This window comes from Phocoena phocoena, chromosome 15 (assembly GCF_963924675.1).
Source record: "Phocoena phocoena chromosome 15, mPhoPho1.1, whole genome shotgun sequence".
Taxonomy (NCBI): Eukaryota; Metazoa; Chordata; class Mammalia; order Artiodactyla; family Phocoenidae; genus Phocoena; species Phocoena phocoena.
Window position 1 is genome coordinate 25,273,488 of NC_089233.1, and position 26,703 is coordinate 25,300,190.

Sequence of the window (26,703 nt, forward strand, 5' to 3'; positions counted from 1 at the left end):
TACTTCAATTTAAAAAATTGAAAAAGAAATTAAAAATAAAATAAATTTTAAAATAAACAAAAACCTCCTAACTCCCAAGAATGGGAAGTACCTGAATGATAAAAGAAAATGGTTTGATTATTGTTGTGGTAAATGCCAAGAGAGAAAAATATGAGACTTTTAAAAAGTCCTTTAAAAAGGGAGACTTAACCTATAATGGAAAAGAATCTGAAAAAGAGTGTATATATACACATACAGCTGAGTCACTTTGCTGTACACCAGAAACTAACACAACATTGTAAATCAACTGTACATCAATTAAAAAATACATTTTTTTAAAAAAAAGGGAGACTTAGGGACTTCCCTGGTGGCACAGTGGTTAAGAATCCACCTGCCAATGCAGGGGACACGGGTTCGAGCAGTAGTCTGGGAAGATCCCACATGCCGCAGAGCAACTAAGCCCGTGCGTCACAACTACTGAGCCCACGTGCTGCAACTACTGAAGCCCATGCACTCTAGGGCCTGTGCTCCGCAACAAGAGAAGCCACCACAATGAGAAGCCCGTGCACCGCAATGAAGAGTAGCCCCCGCTCGCTGCAACTAGAGAAAGCCTGCACGAAGCAAAGAAGACCCAGCACAGCCAAAAATAAATTTAAAAAAATTTTTAAATAAAATAAAAAGGGAGACTTAGTTTGAGACATCAGGGAAGGAGTCCTTGAGGAAATTTCCTTGATGAAATTTAACCAAGGATGTCTGTATAAAAATTGTCCATTTCTAAACTCTTTATTTCCACATAATATAAAGTATCAAAAGTGGCATAAAAATAAAGGCTAGGGGGAGGGCACTTGTTTTACATATTTTAGTAATTGAAAAAAAAATTTAAACAAGCACTGACAGGTGAAAATAATTTGGTCTGATCAAGAGAAGAGGGAAGAGCATTTCAGTCAGAGGAACAGCACATGCAAAGGCCTGGAGATGAGTGGAACTCGGCAAGTTCAAGGAACAAGAAGCCTGGTGTGACAGGAACATGCTGTGAGGGGAAGACAGGCAGGAATGAGCTGGGAGGCAGGGGAAGGCAGGGGGGCTGGTGGTCCTAGTGAGGAGTATGGGCTTCACTGGAAAGGCAAAGGGGAGCCATCAAAGTTTCTTCAAAAAGGGATTCTAGGAGGACAAGGTTGGGAATGGAACCCAGGTAACCCAACTCTTCTCCTTCATTCTGAGATAAATAACCAAATTGCTGACTCCAGTCTCCTAACTTAAAGGGGCCAAACTATCACAAAGCCTCACTGTACAACCCACAGATAATTCAGACACAGTATGCACAAGCCCTACCAACTAAAATATTTAGAAAAAAATAAACGTGTTAGACACATTTCTAACTCTCCCCTTACCAAGGCAAAATAACCAGTCACAAATAAATCTATAACCTTATCAAACCAAATACTCAAGCACCCTCACTTTTTAGATCCATCATATCTTTGTATTTAAAGCGTTTTTACTTTAAAACAGTGGTTCTCTCCTGGGGGCAATTTTGTCCCCCAGGGGACATCTGACAATGTCTAGAGACACTTTTGGCTGTCACAACTTGGGGCTGCCACTGGCATCTAGTGGGTAGTGGTCAGGGATACTGCTAAACATCCTACAATGCACATGACAGCCTCCACAGCAGAGATTACCTGGCCTGACATATCAATAGGGCTGCAGTTGTGGAAACCCGGGGTTAGTGAAACAGAACGCAATGTGGATCCCACCGTGATTTGGAATTTTCTTCCATTAACCTAGCTCACATTGCCCATTAATCTTACTTTATAATATATATTTGAAAGTAATGACAGGTCATTTCTTAAAACAAGGGCTAAATGTCATTAGTCTGGACCCAACTATTGTAATATACGCTTTCTCTAAGGCACACTAGGCTCAAGGGCATCATATAATCAGCAAAGGATTTTGCTCTGAAATGAAAACAATGGCACAAACCAGCATCCCCAAAAGTAGATTCCAGGAGACAGTAATTTTAGGGGTTTAAGGAGTTGCTATACAGACAACCAAAAGATGCAGACAAATGTGTCTGGGACACGCTGGATTAACCAAAGTTAAATAGGTTTTTTCTCCTTGCAGGACTTCTCAGAGCCTTTACTTTATTAATGTTTCTTATAAGTCTCCAGGAGGGAGGGAATCAGAATATGCAGTATTTCCCAAGCTTGTTTGAGCCCAGGACTCTTTATTCCCCAAATATCCTGCAAGATGAGTTTGAGTTTGCTGCAGACCACGCTCCAAGAAATGCTTATCGAGTGCCCACTACATGCCGGGCACTATTCTGGGTGCTGAGACATAGCAGGAAATAAATGACACCACAATCTTGCCTCCTAGGATGGCACAGAGAAGAGGAGAAAGGATGAAGCTGTTCCCACGTAACAAGGTCGTCATAAAAGAGAACATAATGTTGCCCTTGGCCTCCCCCTTGGCCATTAGTTACCCCACCCCCACCCAGGCCTCCTACCTTGATAGCCACGTGTCCCTCCACCTTGTCCATCTCAGCCAAGAGCGCTGAGAGCAGAGACGACTTCCCACAGCCCACCTGGCCCACCACGGCCACCAGGGAACCTTCCGGAATGGAGAAAGTGATGCTGAAACGACACGACACACCCTGGGGCTCAGCTGGGGGTGCTCGGCCCGCCCAAGCTGGATGGACCCCTGAGTGGAGAGAGAGACAGAAGGCAGGGCTGTCGCGAGCCTTTGAGGTCTGGAAACTCCTCCCGCCGCGTCTACGATGAGCTTAGCTCAGGGAACTGCCTCAGAGGTCTCTGGGCCTGAGGCCTGTGACAGGTGCTGGGATGCACCTGCATCTTAGAAGAGATCCCGCGGGACAGACCTGAGGGGCTGTAAGGGGGCCGAGCAGAGGGGATCAGCTTTGCCTGGGGGCGTGATGCAGGTGCCCAAGGGAGAGGACACCCCAAAACCAACACTGGAGGAAGAGTAAGCGTGCCCCAGACCCAGGGGACAGCCTGAGGAAAGGCCCATGGGTGTGAAATCACAGGCGTGATCAGGGGTGGACACGTCGATGACACAAGATGAGGCAGGGAAAGTAAGGCCAATCCTGAAGAGGTGGGTGGGTGGCAGCCAGACTGAAGAGGGCCTCAGAGGACATGCTTCCCAGCTGGGAGCCATGCAGGGGGTGAATCTGAGTTTCAGAAACACGTCTCTACAGAAATTGCCCTATGGCAGATAACAGTAATCGAAGTACAATAAAACAGGCTCAACACTGCCAGAAAGACTGGCCCCTCCAACGTGGACAGCAAAGTCGGAGCTGGGATTCCACCCACCCGGGGAAGAGCGGGTACGTCCAGGGCCTCCTTGGGTTCACTGACATCGGCTATCAGCTGCCTTGCAGCCGCTGCTATTATGATTTCAACATATTGGTGGAAAGGCTGATGGATTTTGCTGCCATTGTCTAATTCTTGTGTACCTGTTGCATGGTCACACTGATTGTTTTGTTCTGTGCCGGGAGGGGAATGGATTAAGGGGGCAGAACAGAACAGGAAGCCCAGTGAGGCAGCTCTTGTGATCGTCCAGGCGAGACAGGAATATTTTATAGGCTGACGAGAAAAAAGGTTTGGATGGAGAAATTTGCAGGGGATTCAAGGGGTGAGGAAGGGTGACTGGAACAAGAAGGTAAGGTCTTTGAGACTGGAAGGATGGAGGCAGGGATGGGGGCACAGGTACAGACTATTTAGTTGTGAAGCAGGACTAGAGAGAAAAGCTATAATTGAAGCAGGCAGAAGTTAAGTTAGACACAAGAAAGAACTTCCTAAACAAGCAGTCCCATCAAGGGAGGTGTTAACACAGATTCTTTTCTCTGGAGAGTTTGACCCTTGCCCCTCCCCACGTCCCCAGATAAAATACAGCAGTAATTTGGCTACCCAGTTATGGGAGCAATTATTTAGGGGCATGGAGGATAAACCTGGCCCCTAAAAATGTCCCATGTGGCCCTGTGTTTGGGGGACTCCTTAAGGAGGCTTGAAAGAGCCCCTGGGCAAGGCCTCCGGTCAGAAAGAAATCAGAGGCAATTGACAAGTTACCCAGGGAATCAGGTCAATTCCCTGGATCCTGTGATTTGGAAAAATAAGGACTGGGGTGGGCAGGGTCCCAGATGTGGAAATGGTGTGAGAAAGGGTAAGCCAGGCAGCTGGGGGACCTTGGAGAGGATGGAGAACAATCCATCCTGATAGCAAACGTGAGTGGACAAGAATTCTTTTCAGCTGACCCAAGCCTTCCTGCCACCAGTGGTGGCATCACAACCTCGGACCCAGCCTGGCCAATCAGTGCACTCAGTCTCTTCTGGCACAGTGACTGGTTCAGGGAGGGGCATATAACCCAACTTGGGCCAATAAGAGGCAAGTGGGTCTCCTGATGAGGTAGGAGGGACACTTAGAGTCAATGGGGGCCATCTGGATCATGAGGGGAGAGGACGTCTGAAAAGGAAGCAGCACAGATGGAAGGGGAACAAAGACAAGATGGAGAGAGTCATGATGGCATTGTCTGAGCCCCTGGATCCATGTCCCTGAAAGGGAACCTTCTCAGTTACGTGAACCAGAAATTTCCCTTTGTTGCCTAAACCTATCCGCTATCTGTACAAGGTTTGTCACATACAGTCTGAGGGAACTCTCTGAGCCAGGCACACTCTCAGCTGCTTCTCCCTGAAGGCCAAGCAGGTGTGACTGGATCTATCTGACAGACGAGCCAAACTAAGGCTCAGAAAGGCAGTGACCTATTCACAGTAACAGAGCTGGAGTGCAGCTGGAATTCAAACTTGTGTTTGCCCAGAGCCCCGTGGCTTTCTCCACGTCCCACTTACCCATGCAGCGTGGGAGGCTCGCTCCTGGCCCAAGTGAACGTGGCATTCTTCACAGTGATGCTGTTTGTGGCCCCAGCTGGAAAGCACCAGAGACAATATGTCAGGCGTAGATGAAGCCACGGCCTGAGCGTGAACAGCAGGCTCTTACTGTTTGCTTTGCCTCATCAAGTGGTTCAACTCCAGCTGCTAGCCACTCACGCTAGGCATTAATTATCTGGTTACATCAGTCACCGTTTCTAAAGAACTTCAACCAGCAGCTCTGGAGGCGGCCTCAGACCCAGAGAGCAGCAGGAAACCGCGAGAGGGCTCTGCCTTTGAAAGATAGGATGTTGCACCATCTGGAAAGGTCGGGGGACCCCTGGGGGCCTCCCTCACTCAGTCTTGGGAGGTTCCGGCAGCTCTGGCTGGGTGAGTCGAAAAGAAGCCAAGGTCATGGGGCACAAGCAGTGCCCTCATGCAGATGCCTGTCCATCAGCTTGGGCTGGCCCAGGGCCCTCACTACACCTCTGGGGCCCCTCCTTTATGTTCAAAGCGGGGTCCTTTGCCCTGAAACTCCTGGATTTCAGGGCAGCCTCCTAACTCACCTCCCTGCATCCCCCCCCCCCCCCCGCTCCCTCCAGCCACCCTGCTCACATCACAGCAAGCCAGTCTTCCTAAAACACAGGCCACTGTAAACCGTGCAAACTCAGGGATGGAACAGGAAGTCGGGAATCGTGGCGGAGGAGGGGAGGGTGCTTAAGACGAAGTCTGCGTTATATGGACCCTCTGTGATTCTAGCACCTCTGCCTTCATCTACTTTTGCTCCCCTTATTTTCTTTCTACTCCACGCCCCTCACTTACAAAAACAACTTTTGACTCAATTATGAGCCAACTTAAAACCATCTAGAGAAAAGATGGGGGTGTTTTCGAGTTGTCCAATGAAGAAATAAATTCCCCCACCCATCAAAGAAACAAAAACTGTGGAGAGAGGAAGTTACTGGTTAACCTAACTTAACCTCCCCCTCCCCCATCACCCCCTGAAACAGAGAACAAGGAGGAAGCTGGAAGGTGCTATTAAAGGAATTTAAGAAAAGCCACTTGAGTCGGTCAAGCTAGAGGCTGCAAGACGTGGCCCGGAGCTGCAAAGGGGGCCCCGCCTGGCACCCAGAGAATGTGAGTAAACATAAAGTCAAACCGCCCGGGAGACTGCCATCAGGGCAGGAAATGGGGCTGAGGCCTGGGCTGAGGCCCAGGGGTTTTCCAATGTGACTCCTGTAGTGAGCTGTGAACAACGTCAAGAGCTCGAAACCTCCTCGGCTGCCCCAAATTTCAGCCCTGTGTTATGCAGGGAAATTTGACTCTGGTAGATGGCATCATTCCACATCATGTGTGCGTGCGTGTGTGTGTGTGTGTTCATATCTGTGTGTGTGTGTGTGTGTGTGAGAAGGGGGGAGTGACTCGGTCCTCACACAGCAGAAACTGGACAACCACGGGCCAGGGACATCGGGAGTGAGATTCCAGCGAGCAGTGGTTCTCAACTCAGGGGTCTGGGGACATTTTTAGTTGCCAAAACTGGGGCGGGTGCTACTGGCATCTAGTGGGTAGAGGCCAGGGGTGCTGCTCAACATCCTATAATGCATAGGACGCCCCCGCAGCAAAGTGATCTTGCCCCAAATGTCAGTGGTACTGAGGCTGAGGAACCCTGCCCCCAGGCCGATCACCTCTCACACATACTGGTGAAGGAACAACCACCGTGATCTTTGTTTGGCGGGCACTGTGCTGGGTGTTTTCACGTCACTGAGGACATCTGAATGCCTGCAAGGTGCCAGGCACCGCTCACACATTATTACCAACATATACACACATTCATTCTCCTGACCATATCTACTGGGCTCGGGAGCCAGACTGTGTGGGTTCAAATCCCCGTGCTGCCACTTCCTAGCTGGAGAACCACAGGCAAGTTACCTAACTTCTCTGTGCCTCACTTTCCTCATCTGTAAAATGGGACTGATAATGGGATCAACCTCACAGGGCTGTGATGAGAACATTATGCAAAACAGAGAGTCCTCAGAACAATGACTGACACATAGTAGGTGCTCAATAAATCTCAGTGCAGAGATGTTCTACAGTGGGTGAGAGCACAGATTCTGCTGACGGGCTGCAAGTGTGAATCCTGACTCTACTTCTTATTGGCCGTGCAACTTACCCAGATGAGTCTTCTCATCTGTAGGTGGGGGCCCCTCTCCTTGAGCTGCAGTGAGCAACGGACGGGGAGTACAGTGATGTCCTCAGGACGGGACGTGCGTGGCGGGAGTGTCATTTCAGCAAAAGTGGTCACTACCATTAGTGCTATTAATATTTATTATAAAGTGCCTGGAAATCCCTGCTCAGGGGAGTTGACTAGGAAAGGATAAATTAATAAGCTATAAAATAAACAAACCTACCAATAAAAATCCATGTAACACCCAGCCAAAGAAAGGCACCTTCATTTCCATTGCCCAGGTGGGGAAAGTGAGGCTCAGAGCACTGAAGTGACCTTCCCAAGGCTGCACAGCTAGTGGGGGTAGGGGGTTGGTCAATCTCCAACATCCTTGATTTGCCCCCATCCATCTGCCCAGTATGGAATCAAAGCCCAGGCCCTGGAACCCGGCCCTCAGGGGTGGACCTCTCCCAGGGAGGCTGCCTCTCAGCAAGAAAGCAAGATAACAGAAGTGCAAGTTCACCCTCCTGGGAAGACTAGGTAAGACCCTGCGCCCGCCCACTCTCCTAGGACACACCGTCTTTGATGGGCCATCGCTGGATGCTGTCGGGTTCCAGCTCCTCGTGGGAGAGGAAGATCCTGAGGCGCTTGAGGGAGACACTCGCCTACACAGAAAGCAACGACAAGGTGTAGTTATTTTGAAAAACGTCTCTGCAAAACAGACCGAGGCTAACTTACAGTGGTTTCCTCTGGGTGCAGAGGGGCCCACATCCTCCCTTATTTCTGAAGGTGCTGCAGTGCCACACCTTAGAATAAAAAACAAAAAGGGTTTTGGTTCTTGTTTGCTTTCCTTTAAAAGCCTACAACCGGTATTAAAAAAGACAGCGGGGCACTATCGTAGCTGACAAGGGACCTAAGAAACAACCGAAGGCAATGGCCCCGTTTAAGACAAACTTGCGACTCGGAGATAAACGTGTCCTGGAGATCGAATGCATGGCGTGGTGGTTATGGCCCACAACACTGTATAATAAACTTCAAAGTTGCTAAGAGACTAGAACTTAATGGTTCCCCCCCCCAAAAAAAGAAATGATAATCGTGGCACGTGACAGGAGTGTAGCTGACACTGTGGCGATACTGTATGGCAACATATCCACGGATCCAATCACCACACTGCACACGTTGAACACAATGTGAATTATGGTTCTACAAAAATAAATTTTTTAAAAAAGCAAAGGTTCTGATTCAAACAGCCCAATGGTAAGGACATTTCTGAGATAATCCAAAACATTTTAATATGAACTGGGTATTAAGAGATTACTGTTAATTTTGTTAGGTATGATAATGGTGTTATACTTATGCAAGAAGAAATTTGTGCTGAAGTATTTATGGGTGAAATGCCAAGAGGTCTGTGATTTGCTTTAAAATTCTTCGGCAAAGAGAGAAAGTAACGAAGGGAAGAAGAAAGACAGAAAAACGATTAGACAAAGTAACTGTGGCAAAATGTTGACTCCGGGTGACAGGCACGCAGCATTCTCGTGCTATTCGCTCCACTTCTGTGTATATTTGAAATTGTTCGTAATAAGAAGGGGTTTTACTGGCTTATTTTTTTATAAAAAACCTTGACCAGGGCTTGTACAACCAAATCTTAATTTGTCTATGTGGCTAAGAAAAGGGTTTTCACAGGAAAACGTGCAAGGCTAGGGAGAAGAGTGTGACAAATGCTGTCGGCAGCAAAGTGCAGGAGCTTCAGATGGTGCAAGTGCGAATGAGTGGTTCCCTCTCGTTACAGAGCCACTGCAGGGACTGGGGGGATTCTAGGGGGGCCAGCTGGGGTTTTCCAAATGGTGAGCCAAGGCCTGTGAATGGGTTGCAAAACTAATTTAGTGGGTCAAAAGCTGCATTTTTTGAAGAAACAGACCAGGATAAGGTAGGGCACGGTGGAACAGACTCGATCAGAATAGAAGAGGATCAAATGTTTCAGAAAGAATCTTGCAGCGCTTAGGACAGCCTAGCTGCAATAACTCGTTTCATACACTCGAGCGTGCGTCGAGAAGTAAAACGTATGTCTCTCTTTGGGGCAGGACCAAAAAAGCACGAAGGCCACTAGTCTGGGCCTTGATAAGCCCCCTGGCCACAGTGGGATGGGTTGCACAGAGGGAGCTGCATCCAGGGGGATTTTCATGCCCTTCTGCTTTGTTTCCCCAAGAGACCCCCTCTCTGAAGTTCCCCAGCCTCGCCTGTACCTGCACGATGCTGCTGATGACCATGGGGAGAATATTCAGGGGGAAGCGAAGGATGTTGAACAAGGCCAAGGACACGAAGGCCTTCTGGGCATCCAGGATGTTGTTCTTGTCGATGGTCACGTAGACGGCAAACGTGCACAAGGCCACCTGCAAGCAGAAGGCCGAGTCAGAGTCCCAGTCACAGAAGCAGTGACCTGCGCCCGGGGAAGTTGCTCCAGCCTCCTGGTGTGAGCTGCAGGGGCTGACGACTGGCCTCTGGAGGCAGCAGAAACGCCCGAACAGTGTCTAGCACACAGCAGGCACTCACTAAACACCCAGAGAACGAACTGGATAAACCAATGACCAGAAGCCAAAAGTCCGGGCCATTCCCACCAACATTCTCCATGGGACACCGGATGGCATTCTCAGAGTCCCTCAACATCACCAAGCATGATCCCACCTCCGGATCTTTGTTCTTGTGGTTCCCTCTGCCCGAAATGACCTTCCTATCCAGACAGTGGCCTGGTTACTCCCTCTTCCCGTTCCAAAAGGCTGCCCTACCCAAAACAGCCCTGCTACTTCCCTCCATCCTTTTATCCTGATTTATTTTTCTTCATAACACCTATCACTACCTTACACTGTAAGATTATAGGTGTTTATTGTCCGTCTCCTGCAGTGTGAAATGCAAACTCCACAAAGGCAAGGACTTTTGTACACGGCTGTATCCTCAGGGCCTAGAATGACCGCGGGCACATAGGAGCACCGAGACCTCACGTAAGTCACCTCCTCTCCCCATGCCTCCGACATCTCATCAGTGAAATGGATGTGGAGGATTCGTGCTACTGTTGAAAGCTCCTTCCAGCTCAGAGTATAGGGTTTTATACCCCCAGGAAAGGAACATAGGTTTTCAAAAAAAAAAAAGAAAGAAAGAAAAAGAAAAACAAACAGCCAAGGGTCCCCCAAAGGCTACTCTCTTCCGCTCAAAGTCAGACCTGCCTTAAGCCTTGCAGTGGGGCCTGGGATTTCAATTCCCAGGCAATCAGAATTTGGGCTCGGTTGTTTGAGACAGCAGCACTTCACTTCCCTCGCCAGGAAAAAGGAAGGACCCCTGAATAATCCAAGGCTGGGCTGCGTGGCCTAGGAGGGAAAATATCAACAGGTGGATCTCCATGCCCCGCCCACCTGTTGGCCCCCGAGCAGTGCCAGGTGTTGCCGGAGGAGGCTAATAACATCCCCCCTGAGATCACCTGGTATACACCACCAAAGCAATCTGGAAAACCGTGCACCCCAGCAGATGGGCTAAAGTCTCTACCCCATGCTAGTCCCAGGCGCCAAGAGCCATTAAAGGCTTTCCCTAGGGGAAACAAATTGCCTGGGACCTCATTCTTGAGCTCAGGGCAGATGTCCGGCAATCAGGAGATTGCGGAGTGGCCAAGATTCTGGTGTGGATGTGGTCCAGGGTATTTTCAGGGTCTCAGCTGCCTCATTTCTTTGTTACCTATTAAAAGGTCCTACATCTTAAAAATTAAATCCATAAGCTCTGCCTGTTTATCAGCTGGATGACTCTGAGCTGTGATGTCACCTCAGCTCTCCAATGGAGCCTCTGTTTTTCCATCTATAAAATGGGGGTCATGATACGTATTCACAGGGCTTCTGGCAGCAAGGAATCAGGCACTTGTGCAGCGTGCTTAGCCCTGTGCCTGGGGCACAGTAAAATGCAGTAGATGGTGGCTGTTTTATTTCTTGTTTCAGGACTTGGTCCAAACTCCTTGGACTATTTTTCCAAAAAGCCTATTAACTGGTTCCCAAGAACAAGGTACTGGAAAGCAGAGCTGGTTCCTGTTCTGGTTCTGACATTAACGAGCGAGGTGACCCTGAGGGGAGACACAGAAATTTTCCAGGATCCTTGGCCAGGAGGGAAGTTAGATGCTCAAAAAGCCACTGACACCTGATCCCTGGGATGGCTGCACACACAGGTCCCCTCCTCCAGGTAGTGATGACGTACTTGCCTCTTAGCCAGAGACTCTCCTCACTCAAAACTCTCTAAACGCATCCACATAGAGGAACAGTATTCAGCCATAAAAAGGAGTGAAGCGCTGATGCCCACTACGACATGGATGAACCCAGAAAACATGATGCTAAGTAAAAGGAGACAGACACAGAGGTCACACGTGTTATATGGTTCCATTTAAATGAAATACCCAGAAAAGGCAAATCTACAGAGACAGAAGGTAGATTAGTGGGTGCCCGGGGATGGCGGGGGGGAGGGGGGGGAGCAGGGGGGATGGGAGTGACTGCCAGTAAGTACAGGGCTTCCTTCTGGGGTGATGAAAGTGCTCTGGAATTAGACAGTGGAGATGGTTGGCCAACCTTGTGAATATACTAAACACCACTGAACTGTACACATAAAAGTGGTGAATTATATGTCAATAAAAATAATAAATTTTTTGGGCTTCCCTGGTGGCGCAGTGGTTGAGAGTCCGCCTGCCGATGCAGGGGACACGGGTTCGTGCCCCGGTCTGGGAAGATCCCACATGCTGCGGAGCGGCTGGGCCTGTGAGCCATGGCCGCTGAGCCTGTGCGTCCGGAGCCTGTGCTCCGCAACGGGAGAGGCCACAACAGTGAGAGGCCCGTGTACAGCAAAAAAAAAAAAAAATAATAATAATAATAATAATAAATTAAAAAAAAAATCTCTCCAGTATCAGTCTATTTTACTCAGTATAGAAGCCAAAGTCTTGACTCAGGCTCAGGGGCCACCTGATTCATAAACGTCCCTTTTCTGAACTCTTGTGCCCGCCTCTCCTACCACTCTCCCACCTCCTTCCCTCTGTTCCAGCCCCGCTTGCCTCCACGATTATTCCTTTTTGGGGCAGCACAGTCCTGCCTCAGGGCCTCTCACTCTGCCCTCTCCCTGGTCAGGCCCCTGACCACCATTAGGTTAAGACTCAAGTATCACCTTCTCAGTGCTCTGATCATCCCTTTTTTTGTTGTTGTTTGTTTTTTTTGGTTTTTTTGGCTGTGCTGTGCAGCATGGGGGATCCTAGTTCCCTGACCAGGGATCGAACCTGTGCCCCCTGCAGTGGAAGCACAGAGTCTTAACCACTGGACCGCCAGGGAAGTCCCGTGATCATCCTATATAAAAACTGCAAGCCCTCCCTATCACTCTAACCAGAACCCTTTTTTCCCATAGCACTTATGACAGTTTAGCATACTATATATTTATCATACTGGTGTGCATTATCTGTCTCTCCCAGTTAGAATGAATGAACTCCCCATGAGCGTGCGGATTATTGTCTTTAGTGTTCACTGCTCTATCATCAGTGCCTAGGACAGCACCTGGATCATGGCAGATACCCAGGAAATGTTTGTGGGTGGGTGGATGGATGGCTGGGTAGACAGGTGGATGGAGAGGTAGGCAGATGGATGGGTAGGCAGGTGGGTGGATTTGCCCAAGGGCGAGAAAGCACACACTCAAGGGTGTCTCTTCAGCAACAGAGAAAATCAGCCCTCAGGCATCTCACCACCAGAATATCCCAGCTCCACTGGCCCAAATGATAGGGTGGCTGCTGGCAGCACAGAAAGCGCATTAAGAGGGAGAAACATCACGTGGTCCCCGTCAGATCCACATCATCCACTTCTCCAGGAAGCAGAGGTCACTCATTCATCCATCATTTGTTAATTTGGGAACCTACTGTGTGCCAGGCACTGTGTGAGGCAGCCTTGGAGATCCTGAGACGCACAGTCTAGTGGGGAACAGATATGCACCAGGGTCTCTCTAGCACGAGTGTCTGCAAGCGTGTGGAGGCGGCCGGGGAGCTGGGGTTTGCTACAGCCTTATAAAGGGTGAGGGTCCAGGATGCGAAAAATCCTTCGCAAACAAGGAAGACTACCGCCCCCCTCTAAGTGCTAAAAGAGCCTCCCCCCATGCTGAGAAATGGGGCAAATGACAGAACCAACTTCCCCAGCCCAACCCCTAAAAATCTGCCATCTCTCCATGAGGACATCTGTTCCTTCTGCCTGGTCGGCATCCACTCTTGTTGCTGGTAACAACACGTCAGTTTTCCTTTGGGGAGCTGAACCTCCCCCAACCTCAGTCCATGAGCTTCAGCCACAGATGAACTGCCCATACCGGACCTGACCCCAATCTCCAAAGAAGCCACATGACCCAGGCCTGGCCAATCCAAGCATCCCTGCTCCCTGGCCCCAGTGATTCAGAGACAAGCATGCAGCCAACCGCAACCAATGAGACTCAACCCCACAGCTTTGCAGGAACTAATGGGAAAAGGGGAGCTCCCTCCTTGGTTACTGTGGTTACTGAGATGACAGAATCAACTGTAATCACATGGCGAGTTTCCATCTGACAAAGAAACCACCATGGAGAAAGCAGAGCTGGGAGATAGAGGAGGAATTATACCCGACATTATCTCTGGAGCACCTAGGTCCAGCCACACCCGAAACCCCAGTCGTGCTTAAAACCAGCACCTTCCTAGACTTCTCAGTTTTGTGACTCAAAAATCTCCCTTTCGCTTTTTTACTCTAGTGGGCCTACGTTAGGTTTCTGCCACTTGCGAGATAGTTCCTGACTAATACAGTTTATTCAAAACTTCTGTCCATTCATTTAGTCAGTCATTCCTCTACATACACCTAGTGAGTGGGTACCACTTGTTCTAGGGATATGTTCTAGGGATACAAGCAAAAAAAGACAAGGTCCATGTATGTTCCGGTCAGCAGAGAACTGCACAACAGGTAATTAGCATATGGAATGATAATTATTCTAAAGAAGGGACGGACATACAAGGCACAGAGAAGGCAAGAAGCTCACAAATCTTCCAAGAGAGCAAATGTTAAATACTGACAGGGATGCTATTTTAGGAAAGTGCACTAGGTAGACATGAGGACATGATAAATGCCAGGCTCTATATTCCAGAAAAACAGTCCCATCAATCCTGCCACATGGCATCCCTATTCCTGCCTGACCTCCCCAGGCCTCTGTCTTCCATCACACCTACCAGTGGGTAAACACCACATCATCCTTGAAGTGCAGGAATTCACCAGTGGAAAGCACATGCAAACACCTTCCAAGGGAACAGAAGGCCACATATTTTATCCTAATGTAGTCAGAGGCTTCAGTGTCTCGGTCTGGGCCAAGGTCCCCGACTGACCCCTGGGCTCATCTGTTTCATGCCAAACAGCTGAACCAACACCGTCTCTGGAAGCCCATCATCACCCAAAAACTTTATGGCAAATTCAAGGTCAAGAAAAGCCAGTCCCACTCTTAAGCATCTCTTGCTGTGGCCTCCTAACGGAAGCCAGGGCAGGAGATGATATTTGAAGGGTTAGCAGTGTGGGTGACAAGCTGGAAACTGCAGGTTTTGTCAGAGGATCTGATGTACGGAGCAAAGGGTTACGGGGAAAGGGGGAAAGGTCCCCTTCGTCCTAAGTGTAACACAACCCACCGACTAAACCTTATTGCCTGACCCTTCTGACTGCAGATCTTTTCCTATTAAAAAAAATGCAATCCAAATGCCTTGAATTTCTGTGTGATTTGCTATCACTTGCATAAAAGTAAAGTAAATAAAAGAGATGGTTAAGTTTGATTACATTTATTGCATATAGTCAATGTTACGGTGGTATACATGCAGGCTCTCTCTGGAAATACACAAAAGAAACCGGTATGGAGAGGGAAGCTAGGTGATGGGGGTCTGCGGAGAGAAAGAGCAGTGCCTTTCACTGCAGACTGGTGGTTCTCAGCTGGGGGACATTTGGCAATGTTTGGAGACAATCAAAAATTGACTGTCATAACTGGGGAGGTGTGGGGGGGAGAGGTACCACTTGGCGTCTAGTGGGTAGAGGCCAGGGATGCAGCACAGGACAGCACCACAACAAAGATACAATGAATTACTGGGTCCCAAATGTCAGCAGCGCTGGGGTTGAGAAACGCAGCTGCAGACCCTCTGTGGAATAGCTTTAACTATTTTTACCACGCGAATGCATTACTTTCTGTTTTTAAATTAAAATGTATCATATATACAATAAGGACTATTTAGCAGTTGTATTCAATACATAGAGACTATTTAACAGTTTAAAAAAAAAGAATGAACATCCTCTATACCATCCAGTCTTATATTTTTACTTTTGAAAAAAACCAAGAGAGTCGCTAAGGACCTGGGGGAAAGCTGGAGAGACTGGAGTATGAAAAGAATCAGACAGCAGCAGTCCCTTCCAGCCTGGAATGCTGGAGGGGAGCTGGAGGGGATCTTAGGGAACACTGAATCTCAGAACAGCGAAGAGACGTCTCTGCTTGGGCCAACTCCAGTCAATTGGCAGCGGTCACCTGGAGGGTTGCTTGAACGTAACTCAGTGGGAGAGAGCACCACGACAGACCGGGGGTCTGGTATGGGGGCAGGGGAGGGCAGGGCCCGAATGTCACATCCCTGGGGCCTAACCCCTTCATCTTTCACGCTGAAAAACCCAGAGGCAGGGAGGTGAAATGACCGCTGCGGGTCACACCATGAGCTGGCAGGAGAATTCAGCAGGGGTCCTGACTCTCAGCAGAACATTCCATTCCTCTAAGCCAGGGCTCAGCCAACTATGGCCTGTGGTCTACCCATCTGTGTCTGGGCCCATGAGCTTAGGATGGATTTTATATTTTTAAAGGATCAAAAAAAATCAAAATATTTCATGACACATGAAGAGTGTATAAAATTCAGATTTCAGTGTCTATAAAGTCATGTTTACAGGAACACAGCCACACCCATTCATTCCGTGTTATCCACAGCCGCTCCTGCACTACACCGGCAGAGACGAGCAGCTGCAACAGAGATCGCACGGCTCAGAACACCCAAAATATTTGCTAGCTGGTCCTATACAGAAAATGTTTGCTTACTCCTCCTTTTTCCCAGCGTTTCCCAAACTTTAATGTGCATACAAATCACCCAGGGGGAGATTGCTAATACTCAGGTCTGTCTTAGCCTGGTCTGGGGTGAGGCCTGAGAATCTGCATTTCTAATAAGCAACCCCGTGATGCCGGTGCTGCTGGTCCATGGGCCCCACTGTTGAGGACAAAGCGTGGATCCCAAACCAAGAGCATCAGCAGCACCTGGGAACATGTCAGAAATGCAAATACTCCGGGCCCACCTAGACCGACTGGATCTGAAACTCTGAGTGGGGCCCAGTGAGCTGCATTTTAACAAGCCCTCCGGGTGACTGGGGGGCCCACACAAGTTTGAGCATCACTGATTTCCACCACACTGCCTTGTGTGTGGGTTAAGACTCTGGGAGACATTAAGCTGAGCCTAAAAAAATCCAGCGTCAGAATGGATACACTTTGACAAACACTGAAAAGGCAGGAGTTTCCTTCAACATTCCACCTGCAACTCCGCTGTGATGAAGCGGATGGTAGCCTAACAGAAAATTCTGTTCCTAATTTATGAAAATGTGTGGTTTTAGTCACAGGAACTTCCCATAAGAGTATATATTTGCCAACATAGCTAAGTAATACTTATTAGCACAACATCTTTTAAAAAGAATGACATAGTTAATAATACAAAAACAGAGAGAAAAAATAAACATGGGCGGGGGCATGATCTGAAGTCCTCCATAACCATGCTCAACTGGCAACTGAGCTTAAAGGGTTTCCACAGTCCATATTGTCTCCTGGTTTGGGGCCAGCTTTGGAAAATAGTTAACTCACACTATTGTCTTTAAACTTTTCAAAGTTGGCCAGCTAGGGATAGACCCATTACAGTACCCCAAGACATGCATATGGGAACATTCAGGGCAATGTGGGTCATAACTGCAAAGAAGAGGGACCAGCCTAAAAGGCCAGCAACGAGAGATGGGTTAAGTCAACTACAGTACATCCATGCTCTGGACAAGCATACATCACTAAAATAGACGAAGCAGGGCTTCCCTGGTGGCGCAGTGGTTGAGAGTCCGCCTGCCGATGCAGGGGACACGGGTTCGTACCCCAGTCCGGGAGGATCCCACATGCCGTGGAGCGGCTGGGCCCGTGAGCCATGGCCACTGGGCCTGCGGGTCTGGAGCCTGTGCTCCACAACGGGAGAGGCCGCAGCGGTAAGAGGCCCACGTACCGAAAAAAAGACGAAGCAGATCTGAATGCATGAACTGAGAGATTACATATCAAGTCCAAAGGTCTAGAACACCATGTAAGTATGAGTCCATTTGAATATATTACAAATATTTTAAAAATATCTATATGCATAATTTTCCTAAAAAGACATACAAAACTGTCACTTTGGAGGAAAGGGACAGATGGAGGGGAGGACAATATACTTTTCATTTCATAACTTTCTGTACAGTTTGAATTTTTTTTCGGTGAATGACAAATATTTGTTGAGTGCCTATTATGCACCATTTTAGGCACCAGGATACAGCAGTGAACAGAAGAAATCCCTGACATTCTAGTGGAGAGAGGCAGACAATTCATGAAATAATAAGTGACTTTCAGAGTATGTTTGGCATTGCCACTTGAAGTGTGGTCCACAGGTCACTGCCAATCCGCGGTTTGTGACCAGATGACAGTAGATAAGGAGCTGCTACCATAATGTAGCTCAACTATGGCAACAAGCACGCATGTAGTTCCGCTGACATTTGTTTTTCTTAGCAAGACTTTCTCGGGACTTCCCTGGTGGCGCAGTGGTTAAGAATCCACCTGCCAGTGCAGGGAACATGGGTTCAAGCCCTGGTCCAGGAAGATCCCGCATGCCGCAGAGCAACTAAGCCTATGCGCCGCAACTACTGAGCCTGCCCTCTAGAGCCTGCGAGCCACAACTACTGAAGCCCGCGCGCCTAGAGCCTGTGCTCTACAAGAGAAGCCACCGCGATGAGAAGCCCACGCACCACAACAAAGAGTATCCCCCGCTCGCCACAACTAGAGAAAGCCTGTGTGCAGCAACGAAGACCCAACGCAGCCAAAAATAAAATCAATTAATTTAAAAAAAAAAAAAGACTTTCTCAATAAAGGAAGCAGACAGCAGAAGTTTACATTCCACCACAAACTTCTCATCTTATCGTGAACCTGTAACAAACAGTTCCCGAACTAGCTACTTTGAATATCCCTGGGCTGGAAGCTGTAAATGCTGTGAATAAAACAAAAGGTGGGAGTGGCACTATTAAAAAGGAGTGGTTGGAGAAGGCCTTGCTGACTTGCTGAAACGGTGACTTCTGAAAAATATTTAGGCATGACAACACAATAAAACATCAAACAATGTGGGCCAGGATAAACTTGGCTTCACTCACCAGGAAAGGTGTGCAGACCCAGGTGAAGGTCCCCACGGCGGCCAGGTAGGCAGATTTCTTCAGCACCTTCAGCTCCTCCTGCCTGATGGCCAGCACCTTATCTTTGAATGCCAGCTCCCAGGCGTAAAGCTTTAGCACTTTGATCCCATTCAGAATTTCATTCATCAGCTTAATCCGATTGTCTTTGCTCTTCATGTGGGCCACCTTCGAAGAGAGGAGCAGTCAATACCACACCTGGGGGCCGGCTGCTCACTCTGGCCCTGGCATCAGACCAACACTCAACAACCCCACCTATTAAAAATGGGCCATCCTAAGGGTGGGAAAGCTGGCCTGCAATCCCTATGAACCCTAACTCTTGACCCTGAGAGCACTCCAAGGGATTCTTTTTTCAAGGGAAAAAAAAAACTGCTTCGAATCACATTAAATTGGACATCAGAGAAACCTCTTAAATTCAGAAGGGAGGAAGAGAGGCAAGAAAAACCTTTCAGGTATCCAGGGAGGAAGGGGCACATGCCCTACTCTGCTGATCTAAACCGAGAGATGACATTTTTTTCCTTCCATTTTCTTATTTTCTTTATTGCTTTTCAGGCAGTACACGGTTGTTAAAATGCTGAAGTGTTTCTGTACCAGCTAGCACTGGTTCTGACCATTTGGGTGCCCATGCTGCAGAGTTGTTAAATATTTTTAATGCCACCTGGCATTTTCCTTACGCCAGGCACTTTTCTAAGCTTTTCAAGTGCATTTAGTTCTGCTCACGAGAACCCTATCATTAAGTGTTATGTCATTCCTGCGTCACAGAAGAGGACAGTTTAAGCAACATGAGGTCAAAGCCAGAGACTGAAGCCATTTCAGAGGTGGGCCGTTCAGGGAAGAGGCTAAGAGTCGACACAGCCCCATGCCCCTCCCACGCCTCTCCTCCCTTCTCCCCAAACCTCATTCCAACAGCCCCACGTCCTGCAACTCTTCTCTCCTTCGGCATCACCAGCGCGGCCAAGTTCTCTCATTTGAAATTCCACAGGCACATCATAAATAGCCATCAGTGGGGGAGCAGAGGAATGAACTCTGGCCTGTCTCTGCTATGGACCATCAGGCACGAGTTCAAGACAATGAAGTCAGACCACATGGCATGCTGCAGAAAGATCCCCCAGGCATGGTGTCGGACGATAAAATCACTCTGCCAAACAGGCCCGTTTGTGTTAAAATATATATGGTGACAACACCACGACACACATACACACCAAGCCTAACTATAGAGTTAGTCCGATCTCTATATAAACACATCAAAAGTTCTAGAAGGATTTGCTTCAATGTGTTAAGAGGACGGGGAAGAGGGGCTTCCCTGGTGGCGCAGTGGTTAAGAACCCGCCTGTCAACGCAGGGGATACGGGTTCGAGCCCTGGTCCGGGAGGATCCCACATGCCGCAGAGCAACTAAGTGCGTGCGCCGCAACTACTGAGCCTGTGCTCTAGAGCCCGCGAGCCACGACTACTGAGCCCACGTGCCACAACTACTGAGCCCGTGTTTCACAACTACTGAAGCCCGCATGCCTAGAGCCCGTCCTCCGCAACAAGAGAGACCACCGCAATGAGAAGCCCGCACACCGCAAGGAAGAGTAGCCCCCGCTTGCCGCAACTAGAGAAAGCCTGCGTGCAGCAACAAAGACCCAACACAGCCAAAAATAAATAAATTAATTAATTAAATTAAAAAAAAAAAAAGAGGACAGAGAAGGGGACATGCCCTTTTAATCTATATACTTTTGTATTATTTGAACTTCCTTTTATAATGAAAAGGCATTCACTCTGTTACTTGAGTATTTAAAAACTTTAAAAATACGAAGTATCTCTGAAAATAAAGAGTTTAACACTGAGACCAGCATAAGGAAATGGGGAGAAAAGCAAGGGGTGATTTTTGCTCAGCTCTTGAAAATGCACACACACAGAAAGGAATACACCCATGGGAAATAAGGAATCTCTTGGAGGCTCACAGATGGGACTTCAGTCACTGGCCCATGAGGTCTAACTATTTCGGGAGCTCTCAACCTCAGTGACCCAATGTAATAACCTGGGAAGCTTTAAAAACTCCCAATGCCCAGGCCTCACCCACATTAGGTGAATCAGAATCCCCAGAACTGGGCCTAGGCATCAGCATTTGTTAAAGCTCCCCACGGGGTTCCCACAGGCAGACAAGGCTGAGACCCCCAAGGCCTGTGCAGAAGGAACTCAACTAACACCCAAGTGGAAAGGCCTTAGGCAGGGATGCAGCTTGGAGCCCTGTGCGGACACACCCCCTACCTGGTAGGTCTTGGTCTTCATGGCCATCACTGCATTGAGGGGAACCATGAAGATCATCACAGCCACTCCAGCCAGAACGGAGGGGCCCAGGTTCTATGGAAGGAACAAGAACAAAGGCCTTAGCACGGGGCTTCCACGGGCTGAGCCACCCAGTGTAGCCACATTACTTTTCAGATTTATCCGGGAGCATCCCTTGGGGTCCCACAAACCCTGTAAGAACGTTCAAGGCCACAATCCTTTATCCGAAACCCTTGGGACCAGGTTGAGTTTTGCAAGTGAGAACGTAAGGATTTCAGAAAGGTAACAGGATGTGGAGCAGAAAACAGTGAACACGGCCCACCTGACGGCTTATCTTGTTCAAAGGTCCTTGGCTGGCGCCTGGGTGCTTGGATTTTGGGAGGGTTCCCACCATTCTCAGAACGGATAAGCGTGACTCACTGCGCCTAAGCTGTTTGCATGAACAATGTGGTTTCTGCTGATTAACCCCTTTTCCCTCTGGGAGTCTGGAAGTTTGGTCTGTGCCAGGCAGAGGCTGCCGGTGTGACCAGCCCCCACTAAAAACCCCGGGCACAGGGTCTCTCCTGAGCTTCCCTGGCTGGTAACATTTCACATGTGCTGTCACAATTGTCACAACTCGTTGCTGGGGAATTAAGTGCATCCTGTGTGACTCCAGGGGGAGAGGACTCCTGGAAGCTTGTCCTTGGTTCCCTCCGAACTTTGCTAATCTTGCTGTAATAAATGACAGCTATGAGTCCTCCTAGCAAATCACGAACCTGGTGGGGTCTCGGGGACCCCTGACACAGGTAGATATGCCTGTATATCGCACCTCCACAGGGCCCTGGCACAGTGCTCCAGAAGCAAATGCAATGATTTTTTTCAGTAGCAAAATAGGAATATTCCCATGAGAGGGATAATCAAAATTATAAATCACACATCAGTTCAAGTCAAGTCTTGCCACCAAATAAGTTAAGAAAAACTTTCAATTTTCAGAGCTCTTTAATTTGAGGACTTGTAGATAAGATGCTGTAGACTGTTCTATTATCGCATTTGCAGATAAGGAAACTGCATCTCAGAAAGGTTGAGTGGTCATGACTGAGACAAGATACAGATCAACATTTTTCAACTTCCAAGTTACACAAATAAAAAGAGACAGCCTACGAAGTCCGTCCAGTGCACACTTGCTTAGCTGAGACGGATGGAACTAGAGGGTAAGCGTGTTAGTCCCTTCCAAGGAGTCACCCTCGGGGTCTCCAGTCCTAAGTTACCCAAAAAATGCTGCTACCGCTTGTTTCTGTGATGGATCTCTGCCCAGTGAAGATTAATCCACCTCTAAGCACGAAGGTGATTTCTACCAACAATCTAAAGCATTGGGAATCAATTCTGAGAGCAAATCATAGTAACAAAAAGATACCAAGCACGTCGCTGTACCATGTACTGTTCAGGGAACACTACCTGCGCTAATTTATTCAATTATCCCAACATCACTATGATGAGGTTCCCTTATTATTACCAGTTTACAGGTGAGAACACCAAGGCTTAGAGACGTTAAGTAATAAGGTCTGGAAGAGGCAGGATCTGAACCCAGGCAGCCTGATTTCAGAGCCACGCTGACCCCCATTATCTTATGTCGTGTTCTTGATTGTCAAATAGAGAAACCCTGGTTTTGGTCTCAAGCAGCGGTTCCCAACCAGGGAGGACTATTCCCCCAGGGGACATGTGGCAACATCTGGAGACTGTCACAAGTGGTGGTGGGAGTATGGGGGAGTGGAGGTGGGGTGTTATTGGGATCTAATGGAGAGAGGCCAGGGATGCGGCTAAACATCCTACAATGCACAGGACAGCCCTCAACAAGGAACAATTATCCGGCCCCAGATATCAGTAACACATTCAGCAAGTCTCATCTAAAAAAAAGCAATTTTGTAATGGATCACAAATCAACCCTGAAGGCAATTCTAAAAGAAGTGTTCTATGACAGCACTTTCTGGGGAAGTAGATGCCCTAAGACATCTGCTAGATGGAAGAAGTCCATCTAACTGAGAGGGAAAAAGAATCAGTGGAAGTTGCATTTGTCACAGCCTTGAAGTTTGGGTGGGATTCCATCAGTAGGGAGGAAACAGGAAAGGGAATTCCTGGTGGAAGGAAAGACACGTGCAAAGCCCCAAGAGTAGAACAGAATAAGGCACATATTCGGCTATAAGTATCTTTGCTTGTCATCTTTATATTTTGGGAACTGCCCCTCCCCATGCGGAAGGGCTGTCAATCACACCTCCACCCCTTCCACAATGAGAGAGAGCATGTGACCCAGGGTGGCCTATCAGAGAACTCTATTTCACAGTGATTGGCTCAGGGATGTGAATAGGACTGTGCCGAGCCAATCAGAGTGCCCCCTGGGACCCGGCTGAGACAAAGAGGAATGCAAAAAGGAATCTCTTTTCTCTGGCACCACTATCTGTGAAGATGATCTAAGCCCAACACTATGGAAGCCATTTGAAGAAATCCCACTGAGAATGAAGTCAACTCAGAGAAACACAAGGCTAAGAAATGATAAGAGTATGAGACTGAATTCTTACAGCACTGCTTGAACTCCTGGATCCATCCCTACCTGAAGCCAGACCCTGAACTCTTCAGTTACATGCACCCATAAAATTCCCTTTATTTGCTTATATTACTCTAAGATGCATTTCTATCCCCTGCAGCCAAGAGACTCTTAACCAACATAACCTGGGACTTGTGAATAAATGAGTTTGGTTAGCATTTGGGAGGATACAGAGGGAGAAATACAATGTGTATGTTATAGGGTTGTTAACTACATACACTGTCAAGAAGAGACAAATGCAAATGAATACCATGCCACCCTAGAGAACATAACCCAACAACTGAAGAAAGGAATAAAATATCCAGGAACTGGCTGATAGGCCAGAAAATAAAATGTGAATGACGGCAAGAAATGCCAGTGAGCTACAGACACTGACACCCACTCACTCGCCCCCAATGCCCACACATGGAGGCCCCTCCCCACGTGCCACGGGAATGACATCAAACACACACCAGCCACAGGAGGTAGAGGGCAAGGATGACTTGCAGAGGAGCTGACCAGATCATGTTAATGTACGTGGCCAGGTCCATGAACCTCTGGGCATCCACAGACATGAGGTTGACGATCTCCCCGACAGTGGACGATTTTCTGGCTGAATTGGTGATCACCAGGGCCTGGAGACAAAGGAGAGGGAAAGAGGGTGAGTGTGACAGGCGACAGCCCAGTGCCCTCCCTCCAGGCCCACGTGGAGGAAGGAGACAGCTCAACAGTCGAGAGGCCACTGCTCTTTTCTCCTCTCCTGGCGGCTTATCTGCCTTCCCAGCCCATGTGTCTCATCACAAAGCCCACTCTCTTATCGAAAGCACTCACTGCCTCCCCATCCTGAGCTCTTCAGTATGGAAGGGACCTCAGAGGTCGCCTAAACCAGGGCTTCACACACTTGAGTGTGTACGCACCCCCAGGGAGTTTGTTATCGTAGGACTGGAATAGGGACTCTGCATTTCTAACAAGCCCCCAAGAGATGCTGACGCTGCTGGTCCCCAGATCACCCTGAAGGACCAAGGTCTCAGCCAGGGTTTCTCATCCTTGGCATTACTGACGTTTGAGGCTAATTCTTTGAGGGCCCGTCCTGTGCCTTTTAGGATGTTCGGCAGCATCCCTGGCCTCCACCCACTAGATGCCCCCACCCCCAGCTATGACAATCAAAAATGTCTCCAGACATTGCCAAACATCCCCTGGAGGGACACACATTCATCCTGGCTCTCGATGGTTTCACGCTGTCACCTGGGGAGTTTTAGAAATACTGATGCCTGGGTCCCACCCTCAGAGATCATGACTTAGTTGGTTGGGGTGTAGCCTGGTCCTTGGAAGTTTCTGAGGCTCTCCGGGTGAGTCTAACTTCCAGGCAGGGCTGAGAGCTCACGATCAAGTCCGTCTTTCCTGACTACCTGCTGAACAGTCTCTTCTTAACCCACGTGGCCCAGAGGCTAAGAAATGAAGGGACCGAGGAGGTAATCCAGGTCCTGTAAGGCTGTCCGTGCCCAGATACCTGCTGAGTATCTGTCACCCAAGGAACATACCATCTGCTCAGTTCAGATGGAGAGTTAGAACACGCTCACACACAGACTATTGGCAGCAGAGCACGGATTCAAACCTGGATCTGCCCAAATCAAGCGCCATCTAAGAAATTCAATTACCCTCAGCTGACCCCAGGGCTCCCGGACATGCCACAGGCTCGCCCTTGGGATCAGCTTTGCTAAGCCCTCAGGCCTGACGGTCACTCCCTGCTGCCCGCGACCACTCAGGCCACCGTCATGCCACTGCTCCAGAAGCTGGGCCCGAGAGGTAACCCGGCCAAGCCCCCAGGGGTTCCGCGGAGGCAGCGGGAGCCGCGGGCCCACCTTCCGGTACACAGCCCCGATGACGGCGGTCTTGATCCGCATGCCGCTGACGAAGCAGATGTGGAAGTACTGGTGCAGCACGAGGGTCTGCAGGCAGGCGCTGACGAACAGCAGCGCCGTGTAGAAGTAGCCCTGCCAGTCTGGGGCCTTCCTGTCGTTCACGAAGCTGATGAGCAACCTGTGGGGCAGCAGGGACAGAGCCCCACGTCAAAGACCGCGAAATGTGTGCGCGTGGGGACAAGTCCTCTGGCTTCCGCGGGTGACCTTCTCCTGAGCCAGGCAAGGCAGGCACTCTCAACGCCAGTGTTATGAAGCCCAACCCACGTGGCGATGCCCATGCCGGGGTGGGGGTGGAGGGTAGTAACCACGGCAGGGCGCGCAGCCCCGGGCTTCTCGCATTGATTACTCTGCCTCATCACCCAAAAGTGACCAAGTAGAGAGCACAAGGGGCGGAGGGAGGGAAAGAGAACGAACATGTGGCACCAAAGAGACAGACAGAAGCAGGGAGGGAGGGAGGTAAACAGAGATGACGCCCTTTCCGGGTTTAGGCTGCAGCTTTCATGCAATCTGCCACGTCCCTGCTTTTGGTTTCCCGAGATAATCCTCTATCTTCCCCCTTTTGGCTTCAGGGGAGCCTGGTAAGGTTTCTGTTACTTGCAACCAACGTGGCCTTAATTAAGATGGTTGTATTAAAGCAAAGCATCAGGCAAAGCAGGTAAGGAGGTAGAGGCCTGGCCCCGTGCCCTCGGGAGCATGCCACATGACCCTAAGGGAGGGTGAAGGGTGTCGCAAGTGGAAGGTCAAGGACGTGAAGAGCTACCCGGCTGAGAGGGAAGAGGCCTTACTTTAAGATCTCTGGGCCGGTAAACATCATCAGGTCGTGCACAGCCTTGAACAAGAAGCTCATGAGGAAGTAGGGCCCAAATGTCTTGTATAACACCTTGAACAGGGACGGGTTCCAATCCTTCTGGGGGGACTTGATGATCAAAGCCTCGGCCTCCTCGTTCACATCCACCTTGGAACTCCCTTTCGGCTTGGCGGGATCCTTGGAGGAGTACACGATCTTCACCGGCTGTCTGGAACACGAGGAGCAAGGAGCAGTTGTGGGGTCTGCCAGACACTCAGCCCACCGGCCAGGAGAGGGCAGGAGAAGGCCCCCCCCAACAGGGAGGCCTAGCCAAAGAAAACCAGTCGCTGCAGAGAAGCAGCTTAGCATGGTGACTCTGACCACAGACTCAGGATCCTGGCCAGCTGTGTGACTTTAGGCAAGTGCCTTAACCTCTCTAGCCCTTAGTTTCCTCATCTGTACAATGGGGAAATAGTAAGACCTACCTCACCTATACATGACTTAATATAGCTAAAAGGCAGAGAAAAGTGCCAACCCCAAAATGACCTACAGATTCAGTGTAATCTCCATCAGAATCCCAGCTGGCTCTTTATAGAAATGGGGAAGCTAATCCTAAAATTCATATGGAAACT

At 49.1% G+C, this 26,703-nt stretch overlaps 1 protein-coding gene across 1 annotated transcript in view; it reads right to left on the reverse strand.

The window, feature by feature from the left end:
* ABCC1 (ATP binding cassette subfamily C member 1 (ABCC1 blood group)) overlaps nucleotides 1-26,703 on the reverse strand; it is a 91,725-nt gene that overhangs the window by 36,017 nt on the left and 29,005 nt on the right. Inside the window, exons 7-15 of the mRNA XM_065892768.1 lie at nucleotides 26,070-26,300; nucleotides 25,225-25,402; nucleotides 23,836-23,997; nucleotides 20,788-20,880; nucleotides 18,497-18,700; nucleotides 9,257-9,403; nucleotides 7,591-7,678; nucleotides 4,835-4,910; nucleotides 2,480-2,606 (exon numbers count right to left, since the gene is read on the reverse strand). Coding sequence (XP_065748840.1) covers nucleotides 2,480-2,606; nucleotides 4,835-4,910; nucleotides 7,591-7,678; nucleotides 9,257-9,403; nucleotides 18,497-18,700; nucleotides 20,788-20,880; nucleotides 23,836-23,997; nucleotides 25,225-25,402; nucleotides 26,070-26,300 — 1,306 coding nt within the window. The remainder of the gene's footprint in view (nucleotides 1-2,479; nucleotides 2,607-4,834; nucleotides 4,911-7,590; nucleotides 7,679-9,256; nucleotides 9,404-18,496; nucleotides 18,701-20,787; nucleotides 20,881-23,835; nucleotides 23,998-25,224; nucleotides 25,403-26,069; nucleotides 26,301-26,703) is intronic.